The sequence below is a fragment of the Mustela putorius genome, unplaced genomic scaffold, assembly GCF_011764305.1.
Source record: "Mustela putorius furo isolate JIRA1106 unplaced genomic scaffold, ASM1176430v1.1 tig00000430_pilon_pilon_pilon, whole genome shotgun sequence".
Classification (NCBI taxonomy): Eukaryota; Metazoa; Chordata; class Mammalia; order Carnivora; family Mustelidae; genus Mustela; species Mustela putorius.
The window spans coordinates 18,855,179-18,881,043 of NW_025421377.1; the positions used below are offsets into that span (position 1 = coordinate 18,855,179).

General features: G+C 38.1%; 1 protein-coding gene across 2 annotated transcripts in view; it reads right to left on the minus strand.

The window, feature by feature from the left end:
* Positions 1–18,868: 18,868 nt before the first annotated feature.
* The window catches only part of TMPRSS11A (transmembrane serine protease 11A), a 58,726-nt gene continuing 51,729 nt past the window's right edge, over positions 18,869–25,865 (minus strand). The window contains exons 8-10 of one of the 2 annotated variants that reach the window (XM_013062347.2): positions 25,590–25,849; positions 23,861–24,003; positions 18,869–22,131 (exon numbers count right to left, since the gene is read on the minus strand). In XM_013062347.2, the coding sequence (XP_012917801.1) occupies positions 21,970–22,131; positions 23,861–24,003; positions 25,590–25,849 (565 nt within the window). In that variant the 3' untranslated portion in view covers positions 18,869–21,969. The remainder of the gene's footprint in view (positions 22,132–23,860; positions 24,004–25,589; positions 25,850–25,865) is intronic. The other variant, XM_013062348.2, reaches the window with a different exon arrangement.

Consider the following 25,865-nt stretch of genomic DNA (forward strand, 5'->3'; position numbering starts at 1 on the left):
GAAAATACTTTCCAAGCCCTCATGAGTTCTACTACCTCTAAATTTACTCTTCTCTATGATGAAATACTGCTTTTCTTTGTAGAATAGGAAACAGAGATTCAGAGAAACAATTGAATATGTGTACGAGTTGTGGGATAAGCAAGCAGAATGGTTGGAACTAAAATTGACTTTGTCTTTTTCCAAATATGTGTTTTGAAAAAAGGATTCTAACTTGCTGCTGTTAGCACATGAGTGTACAGTACAGTGTAGTGAGAGCATGTATGGGGGTGAGCCTAAGGAGGGGAATGTCAGCAGTGTTTGGGGCCAGGACAGAGGCCCATGAAAACACAGAGGCAAGACCAGTGTGGAAGTGAGAAAGAACGTCTCGGTGTCCTGTGCTGGGAGGGAGCAGGAAATAGATCTGGAAGGTTGTGCTGAGGTACTTTGTGAGAAATACTGCATACTGAAGAATTAGAATGTGTAATTGAATTAGATTGGGTACTGAAACTTAAATTTTAGTTTTAGTTTATTTACCAACTAATTGTGTAGCCTAAGGGGGGGGAAGCACTATTCCTTTATGAATCTGATTGACCTACTGAATGAGGTGGTTCTAGGGGACCCTTTTCAACTCAAATTCTATGACTTTATCTTGTAACTCACTGAGAGCTATTGGTTAATGAATTCACTCAAGGACTGCAATTAGACAAGTGTTCAATTTCTTATACATTTTTTATATAATGTGCATATCCGACAAGTAGAACTGGAAGGAGTGGGTTCCTCCCTACCCTTCCCTTATGTATTTTCATTGATCCTGTATCTCATGCCTGATATTCTGATTTTTTAAAATTTTTTTTAGTGGAGAAAAAAAAAAACCTTGTACAAAGCTACCTAAACAAACCATTTTCATTTTACATGTTAACCTTTAAGGACTTTTAATACGTACGAGTTTTTTTCATACAGTTATATCATAATGTATAACTTTGTATTGTGCTTTTTATTCTTCATATAATTTTTATGAGTGCCCTGTGCTATCAAATTTTTATTTCTAGTAGCTGTATATATTATTTTAGTAGCTGTATATGTACCTAATAGTTGCATAAAATGTGCATTAAAACTTTTTATTTTAATGTAATTTCAAACTTAATACATGCAGATATAGTACATAGATTCATCAAAACAAAGGAAAGGAAAACAATTTTAATGGACACATTTTAAAGGGTGAATCATCTTGTACTGAATAGTTTTATCATAAAATACTGGAAGCATCTCCTAGTGTATTTAGATATTTTCTTTTTTCTTTTAACTGTAGTCACCTTTTTTTCTCTTTTTTTAGCAGATATTATTTATTTATTTGAGAGAGAGAGTGAGAGAGAGAGAAAGCATGAACAAGGGGATAAGCAGGGGGAGAGGTGAGGGGAGATGCAGGAAGAGAGGCAGAAGCAGACTCCCCACTGGGCAGGGAGCCCAGTGCAGGGCTGGATCCCAGGACCCTGATATCATGACCTAGCAGAAGGCAGATACTTAACCAACAGAGACACCCAGGCACCCTAAGTAGGTGATTCTTTCAATGACCATCTTCACCAATATACTTTTTTTCATTCTATTGCTAAATTTTCCCTTGAAATAAATGGAAAGGAAAAATAATTTATTGGGCCAAATTATATAAATATTATAATGGCTTTAAAAAATATTTTAAAAATAAATTTTCAAGGATATGAGGTATTATCTTCTTCTTTATTTATTTTTTATTTATTTATTTATTATTTATTTATTTTATTTATTTTCAGCATAACAGTATTCATTATTTTTTGCACCACACCCAGTGCTCCATGCAATCTGTGCCCTCTATAATACCCACCACCTGGTTCCCCCAACCTCCCACCCCCTGCCCCTTCAAACCCCTCAGCTTGTTTTTCAGAGTCCACAGTCTCTCATGATTCACCTCCCCTTCCAATTTCCCTCAACTCCCTTCTCCTCTCCATCTCCCTTTGTCCTCCATGCTATTTGTTATGCTCCACAATTAAGTGAAACCATATGATAATTGACTCTCTCTGCTTGACTTATTTCACTCAGCATAATCTCTTCCAGTCCTGTCCATGTTCCTACAAAAGTTGGGTATTCATCCTTTCTGATGGAGGCATAATACTCCACAGTGTATATGGACCACATCTTCCTTATCCATTCATCTGTTGAAGGGCATCTTATCTTCTGGTTTTTGTTGGCAGCTCTTTCTCCCAATGATACATGCTCTTTCTTCTCCAACTTTGTATTTCCTGGAGCACTTAGTGAGGCATTTTTTAGTCAATAGGTGCCTAGTCAACACATATTATTTAAATGTCCAGTAACTGAGTGTATTAATGCTGTTCCCAGTGCCCTATCACTATTCACAACAGAACTTGGGAGTGAGTCAGGGGAGTGGCATGGGGGAAAAACTGCATTCAGTCTGAAAGCGACTTCCTGCTTACCTGTGATGATCTTAACACAGAGAGGTGGGGCATAAAATTATGGTTTGTGAGGCAAAGGGATTGCTCTTACAGAGACTAGTTCAAAAGATGTTGAATCTTAATCTTCAGATCCTCAGGGAGGGGCAGGATAGGTCTTGACTTTTCTATTCTTTAGGGGCAGCCATTGTAAGAATAAGGAATAAAGGATGACATTATACCAAAAACATCAGAATCTTCTTTTTCTTTGTCATATGAGTGATTTTATTCACTAAACAAAGAACAACTCACTAAACAAAGACAACCCAACTCAAGAAGAAAGACATGAACAGGCTTCAGGGAAATAGAAGACATCATTTATTTTAGTGGAGGATAAATCATGCCGTGCATGAGCCATCAAGATTGGTTCTTTTGCCTGCTTAGGCTGAGGGGGAGAGGTTATGGTAAAGAAAATATCTCCAAATATGCAAATGTGTGGTAATAAGCCTTGCTTTGACAGAAGTATGAATCATTCACTGGAGCCCGTCATAACATTATAAGCAGAGAAAATAACCAAAAAGCAGATGATCTAAGAAGGTGTGGGCCAGTGGTGTCTTTTTTGAATTTGGAACTTAAATATTTAGTTACTGGGTTCAGGGTAGCACAGTCATAGATCTATGGTTGGTCATGAATGTGTCATGAGCTCTCTCACATATATAGATAGAAAAAGAAATTATATAGATAGATTATTATATAGCTATTACATAGATATTATATTATATATAACATAGATAGAAAAAAGAAAATTATATAGATATATAGATTATTATATAGATAATATATTATCTAGATATATATTATTATTATATAGATAGAAAAAGAAAGATAATGGATGTGCCCACCACTTGAAAGTTATAAAATGGTCTTTGGCTCAGGTCATGATCTCAGGGTCCTGGGATCAAGCCCTGCATCGGACTCTCTGCTCAGCAGGGAGCGTGCTTTTCTTCCTCTCTCTCTGTCTGTCTTTCTGCCTACTTGTGATCTCTGCCTGTCAAATAAATAAATAATATCTTTAAAAAAAAAAGAAAGTTATAAAATGGTATTTAAATAGACACATTTACTTTATTATAAATGTCAATCTTAAGGTCAAGTAATTGGATTTTGTTTGTGTGGCCGAGTTTAATTTTACATATTCTTACTTGTAGGTGGTTGGAAGTTAGGGAATAACTATGTCCCACTATGTTTCAAAGGCTTTTGTCTATCCAGAAGGCATGTTGTAGTGGAAACAGTATAGTCTTTGGAGTTAAAATACACCGAAAATCAAACTCAGGTTCTTCTGCTTCCTACACAGCAGGGTTCAGAAAAGTTGCTTATGAGCCTCAGTCTTCTTACATGTACAAATTGAGTTAAAGTACCATTCTCATAGAATTGTAAAAATTAAATTCAGTCAAATCAAATCAAAAGAATGAACTAACGTAAAGCACCTGGCATGTTCAACATGTAATGTTGTCATTCCTTTGCCTCCGACGCTCAGGGGAGTATGTGTATGTACTTGTGTAAGGATCACAATTGCCTGAGATGTGGAGGGCATGTAGTTCGAAAATGGCGTCGGGTGTTTCTAAAATGCCCACCCACCTAGATTCACGCCCGTGCTCTTGCTTCTCCAAGCCAATCTTATTCCTAAAGCGTCTGTTCAAACACGGTTTAAGTAACCTAAAACTTACTACAACCTGTGATGGCTTTCATGTTGGCAACCAGTGATTTTTCTTGTACATGCCTCATGTAAATTTTTAAAACCAGTTTCTAATAATAGTAAGAGATCAAAGTGTATCTTGGTCATGGGTACGTTTTCATTTTGTTAAAAGAAGTATGTATCATTTACCTCTCTCGTAAGGTTTCCACATCCGTCTTTCTTGGGCTGCATAGAATCATTTTCTCCTATGGGGGGCAATTTCCTGCACATATGCATGAATTTGATTCTTGAAATTTTTCTCTACGTTCAGAAAAGCAATCAGGGCAAATTAATATAATACATGTTAAGAGACAATGTAAGTGATCTTATAAACTGAACATTCTGGCTGATAAACCCAATTAAAATTATCCAGTATATCCACAAAAGGCTCTTAAGTGATTTTTTATTTGGTTAATAAGAAGGTAGCAATAGGAATACATGCAACTGTTAGAAGTAGTATCTATTTTCAGATTAATCGCATTATCAATTAATGACTATTGGCTTTACCTGTTTCTTTAGTACTGCCCAGCAACATAGCTAGGTTTCTCTGGTTAGTTTCTAGTTTAGTCTTTATAAAAACCACTTCAGATCTTCTCTACTCTTCCTTAAGTGTTTATTTTCTGTTCTTTATTCCCTGCCCTTGCTATTAACTGATGACTTACAGTTTTACTGCTGGAGAAGAATATAGACGCTTTCAGAGGGCCACTCCTTCCACTATTTGTTACCATATCTGTATATCTTACTCATCTGCCTCTATCCCTCTATAGTGGAAGCGATTTTTGTTCTTCTCTGAGAGGCTAATCTTTTCATTTGTATTTGTATTGCTTTGTATTCACATCTTCATCCTTCCTCTTCCTAAACCTGCTTCTCCGGTATTCCCCAGCTCTACAAGCCCTCTGCCATTCACTTGGTTTCTGACACTAGAAATCTGGATATCATTCCTGACTCCCTCTCTTTTCTCAGTGTCTTATGCGCATAAATATGTACTGAACCCTTTCTTTTCTGTCTTCAGCTTCACTGTCCCACATGACTCCAGGGCCTCAGCTGGATTACTGCCACTCTCTGATTAGCTTCCTGCCTCAAGTCTCTTCCCATTCTAGCACATTCTTCATACGTACAAGAATGACCATTTGCAAATTGAGTTATGTTACCATTCTTACAAAAACTCTTCAGTGGCTTTATTGCATTAAGATACAGTTCATTTTCCTTAACATAGGTGGCAAAGCCCCACAACATTTGGACCTTGTCTATTTTTTTTTTTTACCCTTCTCTCCTACCGACCACATTATTCCACAGTAGACCATAGGCTTATGGGGGCGGGGGAACTGCTATGTTTTCTGAGCCTGTCATCCTTGTCTGGTATGTGGTTAAATATTCATTCATGGGGATGGGAGGTACCATAGCTATGTTTGAGCTTTTATTTATTTTTTTAAGATGTTATTTATTTATTTATTTAATTTATTTGACACATAGAGAGGGAGAGAGAACACAAGCAGGGAGAACAGCAGAGGGAAATGGATAAGCAGGCTCTCTGCCAAGCAGGGGGCCTGCTGTGGGACTCGATCTAGGACCCTGAGATCATGACCTGAGCTAAAGGCAGATGCTTACCCACCTGACCCACCCAGGCTCCCATGTTTGAATTTTTAAAAAAATTGTTCTTGTAGGACACATGGCAATATCCTTCAGATCATTTTTCAAGACAGTGCTCAGCTGCCAAGTGTATGAGTACCTGTGTTTTAAAGATTTTATTTATTTACTTGACAGAGAGAGATCACAAGTAGGCAGAGAGGCAGGCAGAGAGAGAGAGAGAGGAAGCAGGACCCCTGCTGAGCAGAGAACCTGATGCGGGACTCGATCCCAGGACCCTGAGATCATGACCCGAGCCGAAGGCAGTGGCTTAACCCACTGAGCCACCCAGGGACCCAGTACCTGTGTTTTAAAATATAGATTTTATGTTGGTTTAGGTATGGTAAGGCCAGCAGATCAGAAGATGATGGCCACTGAAGAGATTTTTATTTACTGTTCCCGAGAGAAAGGAGAATACCATTCCAGGTAGGGCCTCATGGGGAAGCACCAGAGTTAGAGAGGAGGCAGAGAGAAAAAGGAGGAGCTGTGTACAAGAGCTTTTATTGGGTTTCTGTAGGAAGAAGCAAGTGAGGCAGGGCAGGCATGAGTAGTTTGAATAATTTCAGTGGGTTCTGTGGTATAGGAGCTGTCCCTGAGTTGTCTGTTGTATAGCCCGGGATACATGAACTGTAACTCTGGGCATATTCTTCTATGGCATGGGAGTAATGGCTCAGAGTGCAAGAGCTCAAAAAAGGAGGTTTTGGGATATGAGCTCTGGCTTGGCTGGTTGGCTTATGGAGGATTCACTTATGGGTGTAGTTATTTGCTGTTTCTGGGTAGTAGCCAGCCCTGGGAGCAGCAGTCCCTCTGGGGTTAGCAAAGTCCCAGATATTAAAACATCACAATAAGAAGATATACTTAATACAATGTGACAGTGTCTAGCTGCTACTTTTGTCAAGAAGCAGTCTTAAAGCCTCAGTTTTAAAGCCAAGGGCATTTTCTTCTCTTAGAAGCCAATAAACTGAGTGAAGTGATAATATAAGAATATAGCTATTGTCACATAATATGGATTTCTCTAACGGTAATGGTTACTCCAGAGTTCCCAGTTGATAGGTGGAGATTTTGTCAGACAGGCATTGCTGTCTGATAACTCCTCTGCCCAACCCCACTTCCTCTCTTTTCCTTTAACAGGTGTTATTTCTCAATAAACCTTTGTACTTTTATTTGTCTCATTGTTTATTATCCAGAAAATCAAACTTGTAATAAGCAGTACTGAGAGAGTTCCAAAGAAAAGACATCAAGATGGAAGTTGGGGACTGGATCACTCACCTCCCAGCTGGTAATGAGGATTTAGCATTAGGTGGCTTGTCAACAGCTTCTGGTACAGGTGGTGGTGTGATACTAAAACTCTGACCACTAGTGAGCTAGGCCAGCATGATAGTCAAGTGAATTTACAGGACAGTGTGCTGATTCGTGTATTTGAAAGATATGGAGGAGGGGGTGGTAGACCTAAGAAGAGTAGAACTGCATGGTTCCTGTGAGGTTGGATGTATGCCCCATAATGCAGTAGAAATGATAATGAAAAGTTGAGGGAAATGAACATAATTGAAAACCTAGTATGAGATCCAGAGGTTCTCTTTGGTCAATTATTAAGAAGCCCTCATCTCATGTAGTAGGTGAGCGGGAAACCTGAATACCAAGTACAAGATTGGATAGAGTGGCTCAACTCCCATGATTGTCGAACCCTCAACAGAGACAAGTCTGTTATTCCAAAGTCAGAGCCCTACTTGGGAAGGCCTGGGACCTGATCTGTGGAATGCAGATAGCTGACTAGATATCCCTGAAGATTTTGACTCTCCAGACTTCTTTTGAGCCTTCTGAATCTGCAGAAGTAGGTCTTCTGTGTTCTTTGAGAGTTAGTATTCTGCAGAGAGCCTCTTCCCTGAAAGGTGATAGCTGTCCTCTTCAGGAGCTGTGTGCATTTCACCTCCTGGCTGCCAGTCACGGTAAGTCACAACATAACCATCTGGGAATGTGTCAGGCCTGAAGAGAGAAGAAAAAAAAAATCTATGTTACAAAGGAGCTGCAAAAATTAGCAGCAGATGTCAAGGGCTGTGGGAGCACTTTCTGTTTTACTGGATTTGTAGGGTGCTTGATCAAGAGATCTGGAACATAAGGCTGGGTAAGGACAGGTTGATTGACATGGGCAGACTTTCAATATATAGGATATAACATCTGCCGAGGTACTTAGGGAATGGTGTCAGTTTGCTGCTGGAGTGGCTCCTAGAAGTCTGGAAAAAACAATGGCCCATGTTAAACAAGGTTGAAATTCCAGAATTTTGGTGAGAGACAGTAGAAGCCAAATGATCAGAAGGCTCAGAGAAGTAGGCCTGGTGGAATGGATATATTATGGAAAGCCTCCTCAGAAAGTTAGGTTTCATGGGAGAACCCAGATAATACAACATACACCACAATCATCAGGAACATGCTGGTGTACCAGTAGGGGATAAACTTGTTCCATTTTGCCTGGAACTGTCCAGACTCTAAAACTCAAAAACTAACATTCTGGAAACTCAATCTTAGGTAAACTGGCACGGTTGGTCACCCCAGCACAGTATCATGAAATGTTGGCATGATGGGTACATAAATGAGATGGCCACAGTGGGAGAGATGGAGGTTCCATATGGGTCCAAAAGCTTGTGTTCCCACTTACCAGCACTACTCTAACTAATGCCTCCTTAGAATGTCCAACCTATCATTGACAAAGTCACACTGAATCCACAGAATGGCACTGTTCCTTAAGGAGACCAACTGGCTACCTGATAGCATATCTACTGCACTGGACCCCTTTCATCCTGAAAGCACCAGACATTTCTTCCTTATAGGACTAGACATCTTTTCTGGATGTCTAGTTTGTCTTGCCTACTCAGAGGGCCTTAGACTATAACACTGGTTGGGCTGTTGTGAACATTCTAACTGGGTAAATTCCTTATAATCCAGAGTACAGTGTTTGTTTTCCCTGGAGATACTTCTTTAATAACTGATTTCATTATGATTGTTCAAGTCACTAAAAGTACTATATTATTGTCCTGTGCATTCAGAAGTGAAGTGAGAATGTCTGAAAGTACCACCTGCTATTTACTCTCACTTTTTTGACATGTAGGGAAAAAAACCCAGAGAAGTTAACGTTTTTTTTTTTTTTTTTTTTTTTTGCTATGAAATATGTTCTCTTCAGGTTATGACTAAGTGTAATTTGAGGTGTGATGTGGGTAGACTTATTTTTCCACTGTCATATCTTTTGTATATATTTTTTCATGTTAGAAGGATTCTTGAGTCTAAGACCATGCATTGGTATGTAAAAATTGACATTAAAATTGTATCAAAGACAGTATAAAAATCCCACAAGTGTTTGGATATAGTTCTTGTTCAATGTTAAGAAAGTACTATTTAGAAGATTTTTTTCTAATATCATTAGTATAAAAGAAAGCAAAGATGATGAAAAATGGAAGGAATTTAATTGTAATCTTAAAGTCAGAGACAATGCCTCATCATATATTGGCGTGGATATATGGTAATATTTTTAAAGTAGTTACTTTAAAAAAATGTAACTATAGCTGTGCAGTGTTGTAATTTAAGGACCTTAGAACATATTAAGTTATGGGTATGGATTCCCATGGTGTGTATGTTTCCGAATCCTGTTGGGAACCACCATGACATCCTGAGAGAGTATAAAGCAGTCCGCTGGCAAAGGGGGAATTTCAGTGCAGAGGAGGGAAGACAGGAAGTGTTATGGAAGATGACATTACATTAAGTATTGGCATAAATGCTTTTCTTTTATTTTTGTTTTTAGATGTGTTAAAGAAAATAATTTATATACGTTTAAAACATTTACTAGACCATTATGAATACAAAAGCTTCCCGCAAGGGAGGGAAGTACGTAGAAATATCGAGTAAGGGTCTTTATTATTCTGGGCATGCTATTTGGGGAATAAAATATAGATAATTAAGACATTAGCCAGACAACATAAGAAAAACATGGCAGAAATAAAGGAGACGGAAGTTGTAACAAATATAAAAATTATGCCAATATAGATGAAAGGTTTCAATAGATATAGTAAAAAGTGCAGTTCTAATGGTTTTAAAAGGCAAATCTAGTGGCTCTGCCTTCAGCTCAGGTCATGATCCGAGTATCCTGGGATCATGTCCCACATCGGTCTCCTTGCTTGGCAAGGAGTCTGCTTCTCCCTCTGCCTGATGCTCCCCCTGTTTGTGCCCTTTCTCTCTCTTTCTCTGAAAAATAAATAAATAAATACAAATTTTTAAAAAGGAAAATCCAGTAGTCAGAAAGAGGGTAATTTGTATTGATAAAAAAGTACACAAACATACAACAATTAGAAAGTTGAGAATAATAATAACAACAGATGTAGAAGATATAAGAAATGATAATTGTGAAACTATAATAAAAATATTTAGTATTCAGAAAATAGATTTCTGAAAAAAATGATTGAAATTTAAAATCAATTATTGAAATTGATTCAAGAACTAGGAGACTTGGACAAGAAACAACTGTGGAAGAAATGAAAAACATATAAACATTTTTTCCCTAAAACCATCTGGATTGCTCAGAAAACATTTCTTTTCTATGCTGTCTTAACTGTTCTCTTGACTGTATAAGACTTGCCGAAGGCTTTTCAGAGAATTTTATAATGCTGATCTTATCTTGGTTAATTGAAATCTTGATAGAACATTAAAAAGTATACCAATCTAGTTCTGAGGAATTAATAATTGTATTCAAATAAATAAACCCCCGGGTCTGTCTTCTAGGAAAATCTGCATAAAGTCGTCTTTATAAATTACAAATCAAACACTTGTAATTTACAGTGTTTGCCCTCATGATCTTCACTCTGGGGTTGGGGTTTGAAAGCTCTGTTTTTTAGTTTTACTTGTAATATACCTAACACGTCCTATAAGGTCTTTAGTCATATAGACTAAATTTGAATTTGGAGTTTTCATTGAACTTGGATTTTTTCTGCCTTTGGCCTGGGGATTGTCAAACAAGTAAATTTCTTGATTTTGTTTGGTTGGATTTGTTCTTGTTATTTTGAATAGGTTAATTTTCCCATTTACTTTTATTGGTATTTAGGGGTAGATTCAAGGTAATCTACTGGTTTTCCTCAAGCTTAATTGAGATATAATTGACACAATATTGTGTAAGTTTAACATGTGTAATGTGATGATGTGTTACACACATATATTGTAAAATGTCCTTCACCTCAATTGCCATTTTATTGTTGTTGCTGTTGTAAGAGAACCTTAAAGCTCTACTCTTAAGGTAATTTTCACGTATGTAGTATAGTATTATTAACTATTGTCCCCTTGCTGTAACTTAGATCCTGGAACCTATTCATCTTATAACTGAAAGTTTGTACCCTTTAATCAACCTCTGCCCATTAAGCCCCTGACGACCTAATGTATGTGGTGGTGACTATAGTTAATAATACTGTACTGAAAAAAAATAAAATAAAATTTTAAAAATACTGTATTGTGTACTTGAAATTTTCTTAAAAAAAAGTCTTAAGTATCCTCACTACAAAAAAAAAAAAATAACTGTGAGGTGATGAATGTATTAATTAACTTAATGTGCTAATCATTTCACAATATATGTGTATTATTGAATTATCATGTTCTATACTTTATATACAATTTTGTCAGTTATATCTTAAACCTGGAAAAAATGTTAACACCATCCAAAACAACCTCATAGAAACATCCAAAATAATTTTCGACTGTATATCTAAACTAAGTACCATGGCCCAATGAAGATGACATAAAAAAGTAATCATCATGAAGTTAAGTAACAGACCCATTATCGCTCAGCTGGTAGGTTGTGGGACTGGGATTCAAATACATTTAATTGAATGTTATATTGTTTACTTCTATGTACACGATCCACCATTCAGCAAATGTGTGATTTCGTAGTGTAATCTTTTACAAATACCTTAAAAGAGTCCTTGAACCCCTATTCAATTGTCCATTGATTCCAATGAGAATCAGTGGCCAGGTTTTGTACTGGTGTCTCACTCTTCCACCGAACTGTGAGATACATGAGTGTAGAGAGGTACTTAACAGGGCTTGAGGCCATCTGGAACCATGAACATGCAACATAACATCCTTCTGATGCTAAGATAACAATTCTCACTTAACTGTTGGAAAAGCACATACTTGAATTCTTTTTTGTTTTTGTTTTTGTTTTCAGTAATACTGGTACATTTCCACTGATTCCACTGCTTCATCCTGGTTTGTTTTCCAAGGTTTTTAAACATTCAATACTATGATTAATATTTATAATTCTCTGATAGCTGTCTGGGATTAGGAATAGTCCATAGTCATGGAACAGGGAGAAGCTATCCAGCTCACCTTGGCATCCAGTCTGTGTGTCTGTGTCCTTGTGTCTGTGTATTTTTTGTTCTGTGCTCCAATTTGTTGGTCTAATCTTTTCAGATATCTAATGAGAAGGAAATAAGGACTTTGGGCCAAATAGGAGACATAGGTGTGGTGTAATCAGAGCATGTTAAGTTTTTAAAAATGGCCCTGTGAAAGGCAATGTGAGGGCAAGGTTGTTTTCAGAGTGGTTTTCTCCTTCTTCTCCTATCCCCCCTCTCCTCCTTCTTCCTTTTCTTCTTCTTTAAAGATTTTATTTTTTTATTTGAGATTGAGAGCAACTGAGGGAGAGAGCACAAGCAGGGGGAAGAGCAGAGGGAGAGGGAGAAGCAGGCTTCCCATTGAGCAAAGAGCATGACTAGAGGCTTGATCCCCGGGTCCTGAAATCATGACCTGAGCCAAAGGCAAACACTTAACCGATTGAGGCGCCCAGGTGCCCCTTTAGAGTGGTTTTCATAAAAAGCCAGGAGTAATGCTCGTGCTTTTGCACCAGGGGTAGTATGCATTGCCTAGAGCGCAGGGGGAGAGAAGAGAGATAACTCTGCTTAGCTGTGGGCAGGAATCATGACTTAGAAGAGGCTCATCAATGCACATCCAGACTGCTGGAATAGCAGGAGTAGCTTTGAGAGTTGGAGGCTCAGCAGAGGCTTGTGCTAGACCCCCACCATGTGTACGCGATGGAGCCAGACTGTTATCACCTTTAGTATAGTTTCAACAGCACTGAGAGGAACTGTGAATGTTGTCTCTATCTAGACATGATCCCCGCAAGATAATCAACGCAATAGTTTTGTATGTGGGAATCTTCAAGGTTAGTAACAAACATTTAAGGTTCCCCAGTGATGCATTTCATACTTCAATGCCTTCACTTAAACAAAGTGAAACAAACTTTTACATGGGAGGGAGGTTTGTCTGGAATCCCAGAGGTAACTGTGTAGTGTCTATAGCTAATAACAGGGATTCTTCCAATCTCCTCCGGTAAACAAACCCAGGCTTTTATCACTGAAACTGTAATTATCTTTTCTCAGGGGTCTCCATCCACATCCAGTTCTTCAGGAAAACATTCCCACAAGGATCAAATATCTTGAAGAAATGTTATTTCTTCAACATTAAGCATAATATTCCTTTGAGGGGAACCAATGTCATGGAGCCATGTGTCTAGACTTCCATGGCCTATACTACCCATGGTCATTGCTGCTGTTTCTTTGAATGTGTTGCTTTTGCTGAAGTAGACAGAGGATTTTGAAGTCTTCTAACTGTCATGTTCCAGCTAACACAGATGATCTTTCAAAGGACAGCACAGTTCCTACGGATGATAGTGGATGATAGTGCATAACTGAGTGCCAGAACCTTCTAAGATGGCCCTGGGAGATCCAGGGTGCAGATGTAGTCCATTCTCTGATGTCAGTGACCACATAACAGTCAGGGGGCTGCTCAGCCTAGTGCTTTTTCTATACCATGATGTAACGTTAGGTGGTCATTATAGCCCATGCAAAACATTCAACAGATTACACAGGAATTTTCATTGACAGCATACCACACAACATCATCTGCTGTATCTAAACCAGTAACACCTGTTTTAAGGCTAAGGACAGATTAGTGAAAACTGAAGAACTGTTGTTGGTTTCTATTTCTCGCCCCTGAAGCCTGCATTTTATCTTCGGTTTTCCTCTCCAACATTAATGTAACACTATCCTGGAGGCCTCCAATACTCTCAGGAGGTTCTCAGTCCCTGCGCTGGGCCTCACTCCCCGCTATTACCATCAGTTTCCATGGAATTTTAAGCTACGTGATATTCAGTATTCATTTAAGTAAAATACTTTTAGTTTTTGTTCTCTGCTCAGTTCTATTGATAAAAAGAATTTCAACATGATAATTAGAAAAAATGTTTTATATTTTCTGCCAACAACACAATTCAGCTCCAGAAGGATTCCCTTATACTAATCCATTGCAAGTTAGGACTCAGTATGCCTCCATTTCATTCCACTACATCTCCAAGGGTCTCTAAGGCTCTAGTGGCTTTTTAAAAAAATATTTTTCACATTCAGAGAAATTTTAGGTTTATAGCCAAAATTGAGCAGAAAGTCCAAAGAGCTCCCACACAGCCACTCCCCCGACACACATATCCTCCCCCACTGTTAATACCTGAACCAGAGTAGTTGACATCTGTTACAATCAGTGGACCTACAGTGATACATCATTATCACCCAAAGCCTGAAGTTTACATTTGGATTCACTCTTGGTGTGGACCATCTACAGCATTTTTCCTTTGGGGTTTTGACAAAAGTTATAGTATCATACAGAATAGTTCTACTACCCTAAAAATCCTTTATGCTCTACCTGTCCATCCTTCACTCCCCTTACTCCTTGGCAACCGCTGATCATTTTACTGTTTCCATAGTTTTGCCTTTTACAAAATATCATATACTTGGAACCACACAGTATTTAACCTTCTCAAATTCTCTTCTTTCACATAGTAGCGGGTTTTCAAGGTTCCTCCATGTCTTTTCATGACTTGGTAGCTCATTTCTTTCTATCACTGAGTAATATTCCACTGTATGGATGTACTACAGTTTCTTTATCCATTCATCTACTGAAGGACATCTTGGTTGCTGACAAATTTTGGCAATGATGAATAAAGCTGCCATAAACATCATGAGGATTTTTTTTAAAGATTTATTTATTTATTTGAGAGAGAGAGAGAGGGAGTTGAGGGGAAGGACAGAGGGAATGGGAGAGAATCTCAAGCATACTTCCTACTGAGCACGGAGGCTGATGAGGGGCTTGATCTCATGATCCTGAGATCATGACCTGAGCCAAAACCAAGAGTCAGGTGCTTAACTGACTGCATCACCCAGGCAACTCTGTGCATGTTTCCGTGTTGACATAAGTTTTCAGTTCATTTGAGGAAATACTAAGGAGCACAAATGCTGGATTGTATGGTAAAAATATGTTTAGTTTTTTTAGAAATTCCCAAACATCCTTCCAAAGTGGCTGTACCATTTTGCATTCCTGTAGCAGTTTTGTAGCACGTGAAAAATATACAGGCCCTACAGAAGTGCCACCAGCATAACCTTTGGGATATCAAGGTCAGGTGCCAGTGATATGTCAACTGTGTGGCATCCTTCGGGATGCTGAATTTTCAAACTTAGGGAAGGCTATTGTGTAGAATATACTCTGACTCTCCTTATGGCCAGTACCAGGAGTTCTGCTGGGCCCCTTCGAGGTGATGATAACTATTAATATTAATCTCCTAACTTTCTGCTTCAGTTTCCCAATTCATCCTCATCCTTCCTTTCTTCCTCAGCTCCCCCCTTTGCCGATTAATTAAGACCCCACTCTAGCTTATATCTACATATCCCAATAATATTAACCTGAGTCAGAAAACCCAACAGGCTAAAGATGTTATGATAATAACCCACCTCTCACCTTAGAAATGTAGCAAGCAGTGTGGGTCTTGCAATGAATAAACCTAAGATAGTATCTTTAATCATCTACCATTATTTTTGTAAGTAACAGTAATGTAACTCTATTAAAATCTGCCTCATTTTGCCATTAGTTATTCCAAGAATTAGGTTCTGAATTTCCAGATTTTCCTTGGCACTTACTTTTTCAGATTTACCTTGTTTCTACCTAAGCAGATTTATATCTAGATTCCCCTCCACAATGGCTTTCATATTCAGATTAAAAATCTGTAAAATGGCTTTTGGGGCACCTGAGTGGCTCAGTGGGTTAAAGCCTCTGCCTTCCGCTCCGGTCATGATCCCAGGGGATCGAGCCCCGCATCAAGCCCCACATCGAGCCCCACATTGAGCTCTCTGCTCGGCGGGGAGCCTGCTTCCCTTCCTCTCTCTCTGCCTGCTTGTGATCTCTCTCTGTCAAATAAATAAATAAAATCTTAAAAAAAGTCTCTAAGATGGCTTTTGATAGAGCTTCTCTCTAAAATAGGACCTCCACAACTCTAACTTTAGGTCAAAATACCACAGTTGTGGAAAAATGATTTTTCAGTTACGTATCTAAAATGTGACATTTTTCTTCCAGTTTGGGTTTTCCTGGCATGGCATGTACTTACATTCCAAAGAGTCTGTACACCATCCCTGAGTTTCTTGTCCTTCATTTGCCCATGAGGCGCAGATCACTTCCATTAGCCTATTTTTGGATTTTACTGTTGCATTTTTGGTCTTTGCCCTGTATTTAATTTAGTGATTCTGGTGTGAATGGAGTCTCCTGAACTTGGAAAACAGAAAAAAAGTGTATGTATGTATGTATGTATGTATGTATTATTGTTATGTTAGTTACCACAGTTTTAAAACATTAATCAGTTGTCTTTCTCCGCCTGACTTATTTCGCTAAGCATGATACCCTCTAGTTCCATCCATGTTGTCGCAAATGGCAAGATTTCATTTCTTTTGATGGCTGCATAGTATTCCATTGTGTATATATACCACATCTTCTTGATCCATTCATCTGTTGATGGACATCTAGGTTCTTTCCATAGATTGGCTATTGTGGACATTGCTGCTATAAACATTCGAGTACACGTGCCCCTTTGGATCACTACGTTTGTATCTTTAGGGTAAATACCCAATAGTGCAATTGCTGGGTCATAGGGCAGTTCTATTTTCAACATTTTGAGGAACCTCCATGCTGTTTTCCAGAGAGGTTGCACCAGCTTGCATTCCCACCAACAGTGTAGGAGGGTGCCCCTTTCTCCGCATCCTCGCCAGCATCTGTCATTTCCTGACTTGTTGATTTTAGCCATTCTGACTGGTGTGAGGTGATATCGCATTGTGGTTTTTGATTTGTATTTCCCTGATGCCGAGTGATATGGAGCACTTTTTCATGTGTCTGTTGGCCATCTGGATGTCTTCTTTGCAGAAATGTCTGTTCATGTCCTCTGCCCATTTCTTGATTGGATTATTTGTTCTTTGGGTGTTGAGTTTGCTAAGCTCTTTATAGATTCTGGACACTAGTCCTTTATCTGATATGTCGTTTGCAAATATCTTCTCCCATTCTGTCAGTTGTCTTTTGATTTTGTTAACTGTTTCCTTTGCTGTGCAAAAGCTTTTGATCTTGATGAAATCCCAAGAGTTCATTTTTGCCCTTGCTTCCCTTGCCTTTTGCGTTGTTCCTAGGAAGATGTTGCTGTGGCTGAGGTCGAAGAGGTTGCTGCCTGTGTTCTCCTCAAGGATTTTGATGGATTCCTTTCGCACATTGAGGTCCTTCATCCATTTTGAGTCTATTTTCGTGTGTGGTGTAAGGAAATGGTCCAATTTCATTTTTCTGCATGTGGCTGTCCAATTTTCCCAGCACCATTTATTGAAGAGGCTGAGAAAGACAACTATCATATGATCTCCCTGATATGAGGAAGTGGTGTTGCAACATGGGGGCTTAAGTGGGTACGAGAAGAATAAATGAAAGAAAATGGGATTGGGAGGGAGACAAACCATAAGTGACTCTTAATCTCACAAAACAAACTGAGGGTTGCTGGGGGGAGGGGGTTTAGGAGAAGGGGGTGGTATTATGGACATTGGGGAGGGTATGTGCTTTGGTGAGTGCTGTGAAGTGTGTAAACCTGGTGATTCACAGACCTGTACCACTGGGGATAAAAATACATGTTTATAAAAAATAAAAAATTATATTAAAAAAATAAATAAATAAAAAAAATAAAATAAAACATTAATCAGTTAAATCTTGATTACGAATGGAAATGAAAAGAACAGTCTTATATAGATAACTACAACCAATAAGCCAAATACCTTTTTTGAAATTCAAATTCCTTTATTTCTGTGACCTTTTAAAAAGTAGATGTATGGCATACGAGTTTTAGTTTTATCTCCATTGTCTCCTATTAGGCAAATGCAACAGAATAAGGCCTCCATCAGAAGAATATTGTCCTCTAACATGGCCATTTGGAAGTATTCAACTCCACGAGGTCCATGAGAAAACAGGAGGAAAAGACGGTCCCAGCGGACCGAGTGGAACTGATGACATGGAAAGGGAGATTTTTAACCTTAATTTCCAAGTATCCCTATGGGTTTGGGATGCGCTCATTTAAGGGATACGGGGAAGAGTTTTTGAGGTCAAGGGCCTCCTGAAAGGCCACTATCATGCATTCCTTACTGTATTTGGATTACTTCTGGTGGAGGGGGGAGGAGGAAGTCTTTAGGAACATTCAGGAGTATGAAAAGGAGGGCCAGCACATGCTGGAAAGGAAAGTGACGTGGGAGAAGCAGTTAATAATTGAGAACTGAGGTGTTTTACCTTCATAAGAATCATAATTTGCCTCTGTGAGTTTATTCTTTCACTAAACCCAATATATACAGAATATTATAATATTGTGGACAATAAAAAAATGAGTGAAGCAGTGTTTAGCCTGCTGGAACTTAAAAGAATAGTTCAGAGGCAACATGGAGGGTTTTGGGGGGGTAGGAAAAGAATCAATGAAACAAGGTGGGATCAGGAGGGAGACAAACCATAAGAAACTCTTAATGTCACAAAACAAACTGAGGGTTGCCTGGGGGAGGGGTGTAGGGAGAGGGGGGTGGGGTTATGGACATTGGGGAGGGTATGTGTTATGGTGAGTGCTGTGAAGTGTGTAAACCTGGCGATTCACAGACCTGTACCCCTGGGGCTAATAATACATTATATGTTAATAAAAAGTAAAAAAAAATTATAAAGAAAATAAAATAAAACCTTTTACTGCAAAAAAGAATAGTTCAGATAATATATGTACTTTAAAACTATAATGCAAAGTATGAAAAATACTTTAGAGGAGGAACAAAGAAATTTTTGTGCACTAAGCACCAGCAAAACAAGAAGTCTGTTGATTGTTGGCAGATTGTGCAGAGACTAAAAGCTTTGGTGACATGGATTTAGACTATTTGTCAGGCTAAGAGGAAACCAGTGAAGATTTAAGTGCGTGGGAGCAATGTTATTGAATAGCATCATAACTGAGCTGCAATTTGCTAAATGGATAGAGTGGGGAGAGGCTGAAGGTGGAGAGAGCAGTAGGAATAGGTGCGATAATAACAGTATGGTGTTCATAATTGTGGGTTATTATTCTAGAATGTTCTATAGGCACTGCAAGTCATGGCCCACTAGGTTTCGAAATTAATTTACTTGGTGGGGCAAGCATTATAAAAAACTGAAATAGAATAGAATAGAAAATATTGGATTTTACTGCACTCAGTAGGGTAAGTATTATTTTATGAAACTTCTGTTTCAGTTTTTAATATTTTAATATATATGCATTTTGTTATGTTTTTATGGAGCTGTCATGTGAAATACATTTTCTATTGTGGATTGCAGACCAGATAGAGAAACTTTACTAGAGGGTGTATTTTTAAAAGCTTACCTTCATGGTAATGGTTAATGGCAATACACGAATATATTCTACCTACTTTAGGCAAGGGTATGAGAGAAATCCTTCAAGCACACTGTGTATATGGGGATCAGTCTGTATTTGAAATAGCCACTGTCTTATTCTGCTACTTATTTTAGAAACGTCAGTTTGATCAGGAGACCATAAGTTTTGAATAATCAGCGTCATAATTTTGAGGTATCTCTTGCTTGCCTTTTTTTTTTTTTGATATTTTATTTATTCATTTATTTTAGAGAGAGGGAGAGAGAGAGAGAATGGGGGAAAGCAGAGAGAGAGAATCTCAAGACTAAGAGTAGTTAACCAACTGAGCCACCCCGGTGGCTTGCATTTCTCATCTCTTGCCTTTCTAAACACGATCAGATGCTATCAGAACAATAGTTCTTAACAGGGGACATTTATCAATGTGTGGAGATACTTTTGGTTATCACAATAACCAAAATGACCTAAAATAGTTAATTAAAAGAAATGCAATTCCTAACAGCAGTTGTAAGATTCATAATAAGATTTGGTCTAACACAGACTCAGTGATATTATTTGTAGAATGCTCCGTTCATCAACTTTATTATTAGATTTAAAATGATGTATCAGTACTTGCTTATATGTGAACCAGAATGAAATAGTGCATGTAACAGTTTAGCAATATGAAGTTTGTAACTCTAGGATCATTTTTTGAATCTTGACATTAAAAGCAGAATTATATGTTACCACCATAATATCAATTAATTTAAAAGGCTATGTATATTTTTATATATGAAGAAACAACTTTATCTTGAAGTGAATTTAAAGAACAGGCAGCCAGCTGCCCAAGTAAATCATATCATTCAAAATTCTTAACCTAAGAGTTTTCTAATTTAAAATAGATTCAATAGAAGTCACTGAAATTCTTATAGAGCTGATTATTTAATAAATATAGGTGATCAGAAAGGAATTTTGTAAGAGAAAGGGCATGTGAAATTGGTACCAGGGTTGTTCCAGGCCTGCTGGGGATTCAAACTACATATAGGTTCACCAAGTCATTTATGGCTTCAGCTATCTGAACCATAGGTGTGTTGGCCTGCATGATTTGCAGACTTTCCTAAGCTTTAAAACTTTGTGAGTCTAGGTTATGGATGCGTGTGTGTGTGTGTGTGTGTGTGTGTGTGTTTGTGTGTGTATAATTTGTTAGTGTCTTTTAGATTATTGCAGTAATATTTTCATGCCTTATCGATAGCCCATGAGAAAACATTGTTATGAAGTAACTAAATTTTTCAGTGGTTTGGCTTCTATTAGGCCTATACGAATAAAAGACACCCTGCTCATAAACCTGATTTTTAGCTGACGTTGTCACAGAGTAACTGTTTCCACAAGCCTGACCCTCCTAATGTCTTCATGAGACGCTTTGGGGATACATTTGTTTTTTTCAGATCACTTTGTTCATGTGTTCTATGGGGTAGGTCCTAAAATTTATATTTATCAAAAAATTTTTAAACTAGTGTTTCAAGGTTGCAGTAGTCAGGCTACTGCCCCAAGCCTTAAGAGATCATTGGCTGCAGCGTTCAAAGGTATGAAAGTTTCTTTTTATGTAGAAGGATGAAGCTCATTGATTATTCAACATATTAGTAAATTCTCAATTTTTTTCAAGGCCTTTAACCTTACAATAATGTATAGAACTACCTCCTGGTGATTCAAACATGTAAACAGATCTATGAAATGTCAAATTTTTGTGCCATTCATGACTCATGAAGTTACCATTAGCTTCCCCCAGTTTTTGTACCAAAGATACATTTCTGATTAGCTAGTTACTGTGTATACTTATTTATTAATCAGGATTTCTCTGGATATATAAATCAGTATTTCTCTTTCTCTATGTGTCTGTATTTTAAAAAAATCACTAAGACATTAGGGAGGTTTCACCATACTTTGTTTCCTAGATGTAACCTTTTTTTTTTTTTTTTTTCAAAGATCCTTCCGTAGAGTTTATAAGTAGAAAATATATTATGGTGAATGGTGAAAAATCTCTTTGGAAAACTTGGAATAACAAGAAAAAAATTTAAAAGTGTATTTGTGAGCTCAGGAGAAATGATAAGAAATTATATAAGGTTTTCTTGAACTCTTTAAGAGATTAAAAACTTTCTCACTTACAGGGACCTTTTTGACAAAGACATTCTAAAAATCATGGATTATTTAAAAAAATTTGCATTACACCTCTTTTATACTCCAGCTTACATGATGTAAAGAACTGAGTGTTTCTGCTATATTCTCCCTTCCAGGCTAAACTGATCCACTACTTTGCAAATTTATAAGGATTTAAATTCCTTATGAATTGGCTGTGAATCATTGCTTAATTGAAGTGATTCTATAATAAATAATGTCATTTAATCTCACTTCATTGTACTACATTCACTGAGTATGTAAATTCTCATACATATATACCTTGCTCACAGCACTCAATATCTAACTTTTAGAGTGAATTAGAGGCCCGTTTTCGAAGTGATCCAGTTTCGGTAATAAACCACTTTTGTGTAGACTCCAGGTTTGTTCTTTTGACCACAGTTGTCTCCCCAGCTCACAATACCAATGAGATACCAGGTATCTTTAAGATCCTTTATGACTAGAGGTCCCCCAGAATCACCCTGAAAATAAAAGAAAGAATATTAGCTAAATATAAAGCTTGTTACTTAAAATATTCTTATGAACCACATATATTATTGTTCAATAGCATAGGTATTGATTACCAATTATAGAATAATTAATTGAAACATGGATTTCAAAAGTTATAAAAGCCTTAAATTTCAATTTCCACATTTTAATTTCTTTAGCTTTATAGACATATAATTGACAAATAAAATTGTGAATATTTAAAGTGTACAACATGATATTTAACAGACATATATTTTGTGAAATGATTACCACAATCAGTTAATTAACACATTTATCACTTCACATAGTTACTGTGTGTGTGTGTGTGTGTGTGTGTGTGTGTTTTAAGAATGACTAAGGTCTACTGGCAAATTTCAAGTACACAACACAGAAAGTCTATCTAGCTGGTGTTGGTTTTTCAGACTCCAAGCAGGGTGCTTGGACCTCAGCTTTATTGGACAGACTAAACCCCTCACCATGAATCTCAGTTATAATCACTGTATTCCTGTCTTGGACCCTGTCCCTGGGTCACCTTCTCAATATTTTCCCCAAGTTTTCTTTGGCTAAAACTTTGTCTTACCACTGACTTGCATAGGCCTGGAGCAGGCATTTTACCTCTGTTTCCCGTTTCAGTGAAATCTCTTTATGACCATCTCTTTCCTGAGGTATATCACTGATATCACTATTCGCCTAGATTCTCATGTGCTGTCTACAAATGGGCTCCTGTCACCACCTTCTCCTTGTGCATCATGGTTTGGAACTCTGTGCATTCTCTGAATTCTAGCTGCCTCCCTCCACATTCTCAGCAACGGAGGCTGCTCTAGCTCAGCCCATCGGCCATAAAACTCCCTGCTCCTTTTCTGATAGAGGTTTACTTGTATAATTTGTGGGACTCTGGGCAGAGTTTTCTGCCACTAATATCAAAACAATTTTGGTATTTCACCATGTAGAGTCACCTCCTTGGGATTTTCAAGAATTTCATGTTATAAAGCAAGTGCTTTCAGGAAGAAATACACTTTCTACCTTGGTCAGAAAGCATACAGGCTGCATAGCTATTGGACAGCAGAGGAAGGCACTGGAAAGGGCACCAGGCGATCCCAACATGACCTGATCCACCTTCTCCCTCAGCGGTATGGCCTGTCAGCCTCCTTATGCTGATTACTTGGGGTCCCCTCAAATATGAATTATAATTTCACACCCTCATAATTTTTGCTGTGCTCTTTCTATATATAGAAAGATAAAACTCTTCTCTTATTCTATAACTGGGTAAGGGCCGTTTATCCTTCATGTCTATATCTTTCATTATGATCTCTCTGTTACTTGCTGCAAAAAAATTCATGCTTCATTCATGTTCCCTTCATGCTAAAAGTATTTGTTATCTCTTATACCATTTAAAAGATCTCATCATAGTTTGTCACTCATGATTATTTCCTTTCTAGATGAGCCCTTTAAGAAAAGGGACTCTTCTTTATGAACCTTTGGACTTCTAGTATTAAGAAAATTTAATTTCGTTGGTTTGTTGGATAGCATCAAAGAAACTCTGTTTATAACATTTTGCTTAATAAAACACCTGAAAATATTTGTGTTGTGAAATCTGCATTTAACAATTATTGAACTGATAAGATGTCCATGTTGATACTAACATAAATAACACAGAATATTTCTTGAAAGGGATAGAAGTGTTTTGAATTAATGATATTAAAATAATCTCTCTCTACCTACCCTGCAAGCATCATACTTTCCTTCTAGATATCCAGCACAAAACATTCCAAATTTTATATCACGGCCATATACATGCGGTTGCTTGCACACGTCATCACTTATGATTTTCAGTTTGGCTTCTCGAAGATTATTTTGGGATTTCCCTTCAGGAAAAACAAAGTCATTTTAGTGTTCACAATCAACATCCTTAGCTAGAATGAAGCGAGTGAACTTTTTTCTAATCTAATCTATTTCATACTTAAAATTGTCAATACAGAATGAGGTTGATGTAAACAGTTTCTAGAGAACAGATTTCCTTTTAAATTCTGGCACATTTAAATGATAATTATTATCCTTATCACATTTTATAAATACCTATACTAGGAATAAAAACATTTCCCAGAGAGCAAACTCTCTTGATGTCGTTATATGTATGTATCTAGACTGGATTTTATGATCCAGAATGTATCAAACAAAATCATTTTTATTTATTGGAAGTTTAAGTTTAAGTTTAATATCAAATTAAATCATTTTGGAGAAGATCATGGAATCTTTGTTATCAGAGACTATCTCTCCACAGTATTCTTTTTTTGAATTAACATATACTGTATTGTTTGTTTCAGGGGTACAGGTCTGTGACTCATCAGTCTTACACACTTCACAGCACTCCCCATAGCACACACCCTCCCCAGTGTCCATCACCAGCCACCCCTTCCCTCCCCCACCCCCCACCCTGCAACCCTCAGTTTGTTTTGTGAGATTAAGAGTCTCTTATGGTTTGTCTCCCTCTCTGGTTTCATCTTGTTTCATTTTTCCCTGCCTTCCCCTACACAGTATTCTTATCCCTGATCCCTTTTAAATTAACTTCTGTAGTTGTGAAGCAGATTTTGCTGCAACTGGCCATTGCAGCTGAGCAACGGGAAAACCTGTAAGGGGACCGAGGAAGGTAAAATGAGTAGTGGAGCAAACCGAGAGGAGAAGGAGATGAAAAGGGCTGAGGGAGGCTCACAAAAGCGGGCCATGGAGGGAGGGGGTCTTGGCGTGAGGGTGGGCATGAGGATGACAACATGCCTGGTAAGTACTTGGCGCCGCATCGAAAACAGCGCGTAGAAATAGACTCTAGTTTTGCTGAGGAGATATTTGCTTCATTTATGTCTTCCTTGAGGCCCATCCTTTCCAAACTGCCTCTCCCTTAGGCCTTGTGATTCTCACAGCCTGCTTATCCCACACCTGCCTTTCTTGGTATAGGCTCAGGAGTGAGGGTTTGAGTTTGCCAGTCAATCCAAGTGCCCCTGAACACAAACAGGGCCACAGGAGACCTTTTCAGGACTTAACGTCGATTCTGGCCAAGACGACATGTTCTTCCCTCTGCAGCTACTAGGGGAGGATGATGTAGACCCCAGTGTTGCTACTATGTGGAGCTAGAATCCCTCCCTATGAAGGCAGCCTCGGGGAGAACAAGCCAGAAATAGGAAGATTCAGACATTCAGAATCACGTGACATCATACATCATACTCCTGAATCCAGCTATGTCTGAAACCAGACTCGTGTCATCTCTCTTGACTTCTAAATTACAAGGGCCAAATTTGCCATTTTATTATTATCTTTACTTTAGTAAGAGTTGAGTTTCTGTCACTTACAAAATAAGAGCACTCAACAAATCCAACCAAGCTGTGTGGAAATGGGTGGAGGTTCAATCACACTGTTCTAAACTGGACATAGTGCTTGTGGTCCTTTCTGAGATACTGACCACCGTAGAAGAGTGCTCCAAATCCTGTGATATAGACCGTGGAATTTGGTTGGAAGGATGCAGAGGCTTCTGGCAGACAAACCCGGCGGATGTCATCGGTAAAGGTGACCCTGGGAGAGAACTGCACGGCAGCAACATCGTACTCTCTTGCTGGGAAGTGGTATCTTTCGTGGACAATAATTCTTCTGACATTTCTTTTCATTAATGGAGGGTTGATTGTCGTTCCAAAACTAACAGTCCATTGACGTGGATTTGCATTACTGGAAAATGTTAGAA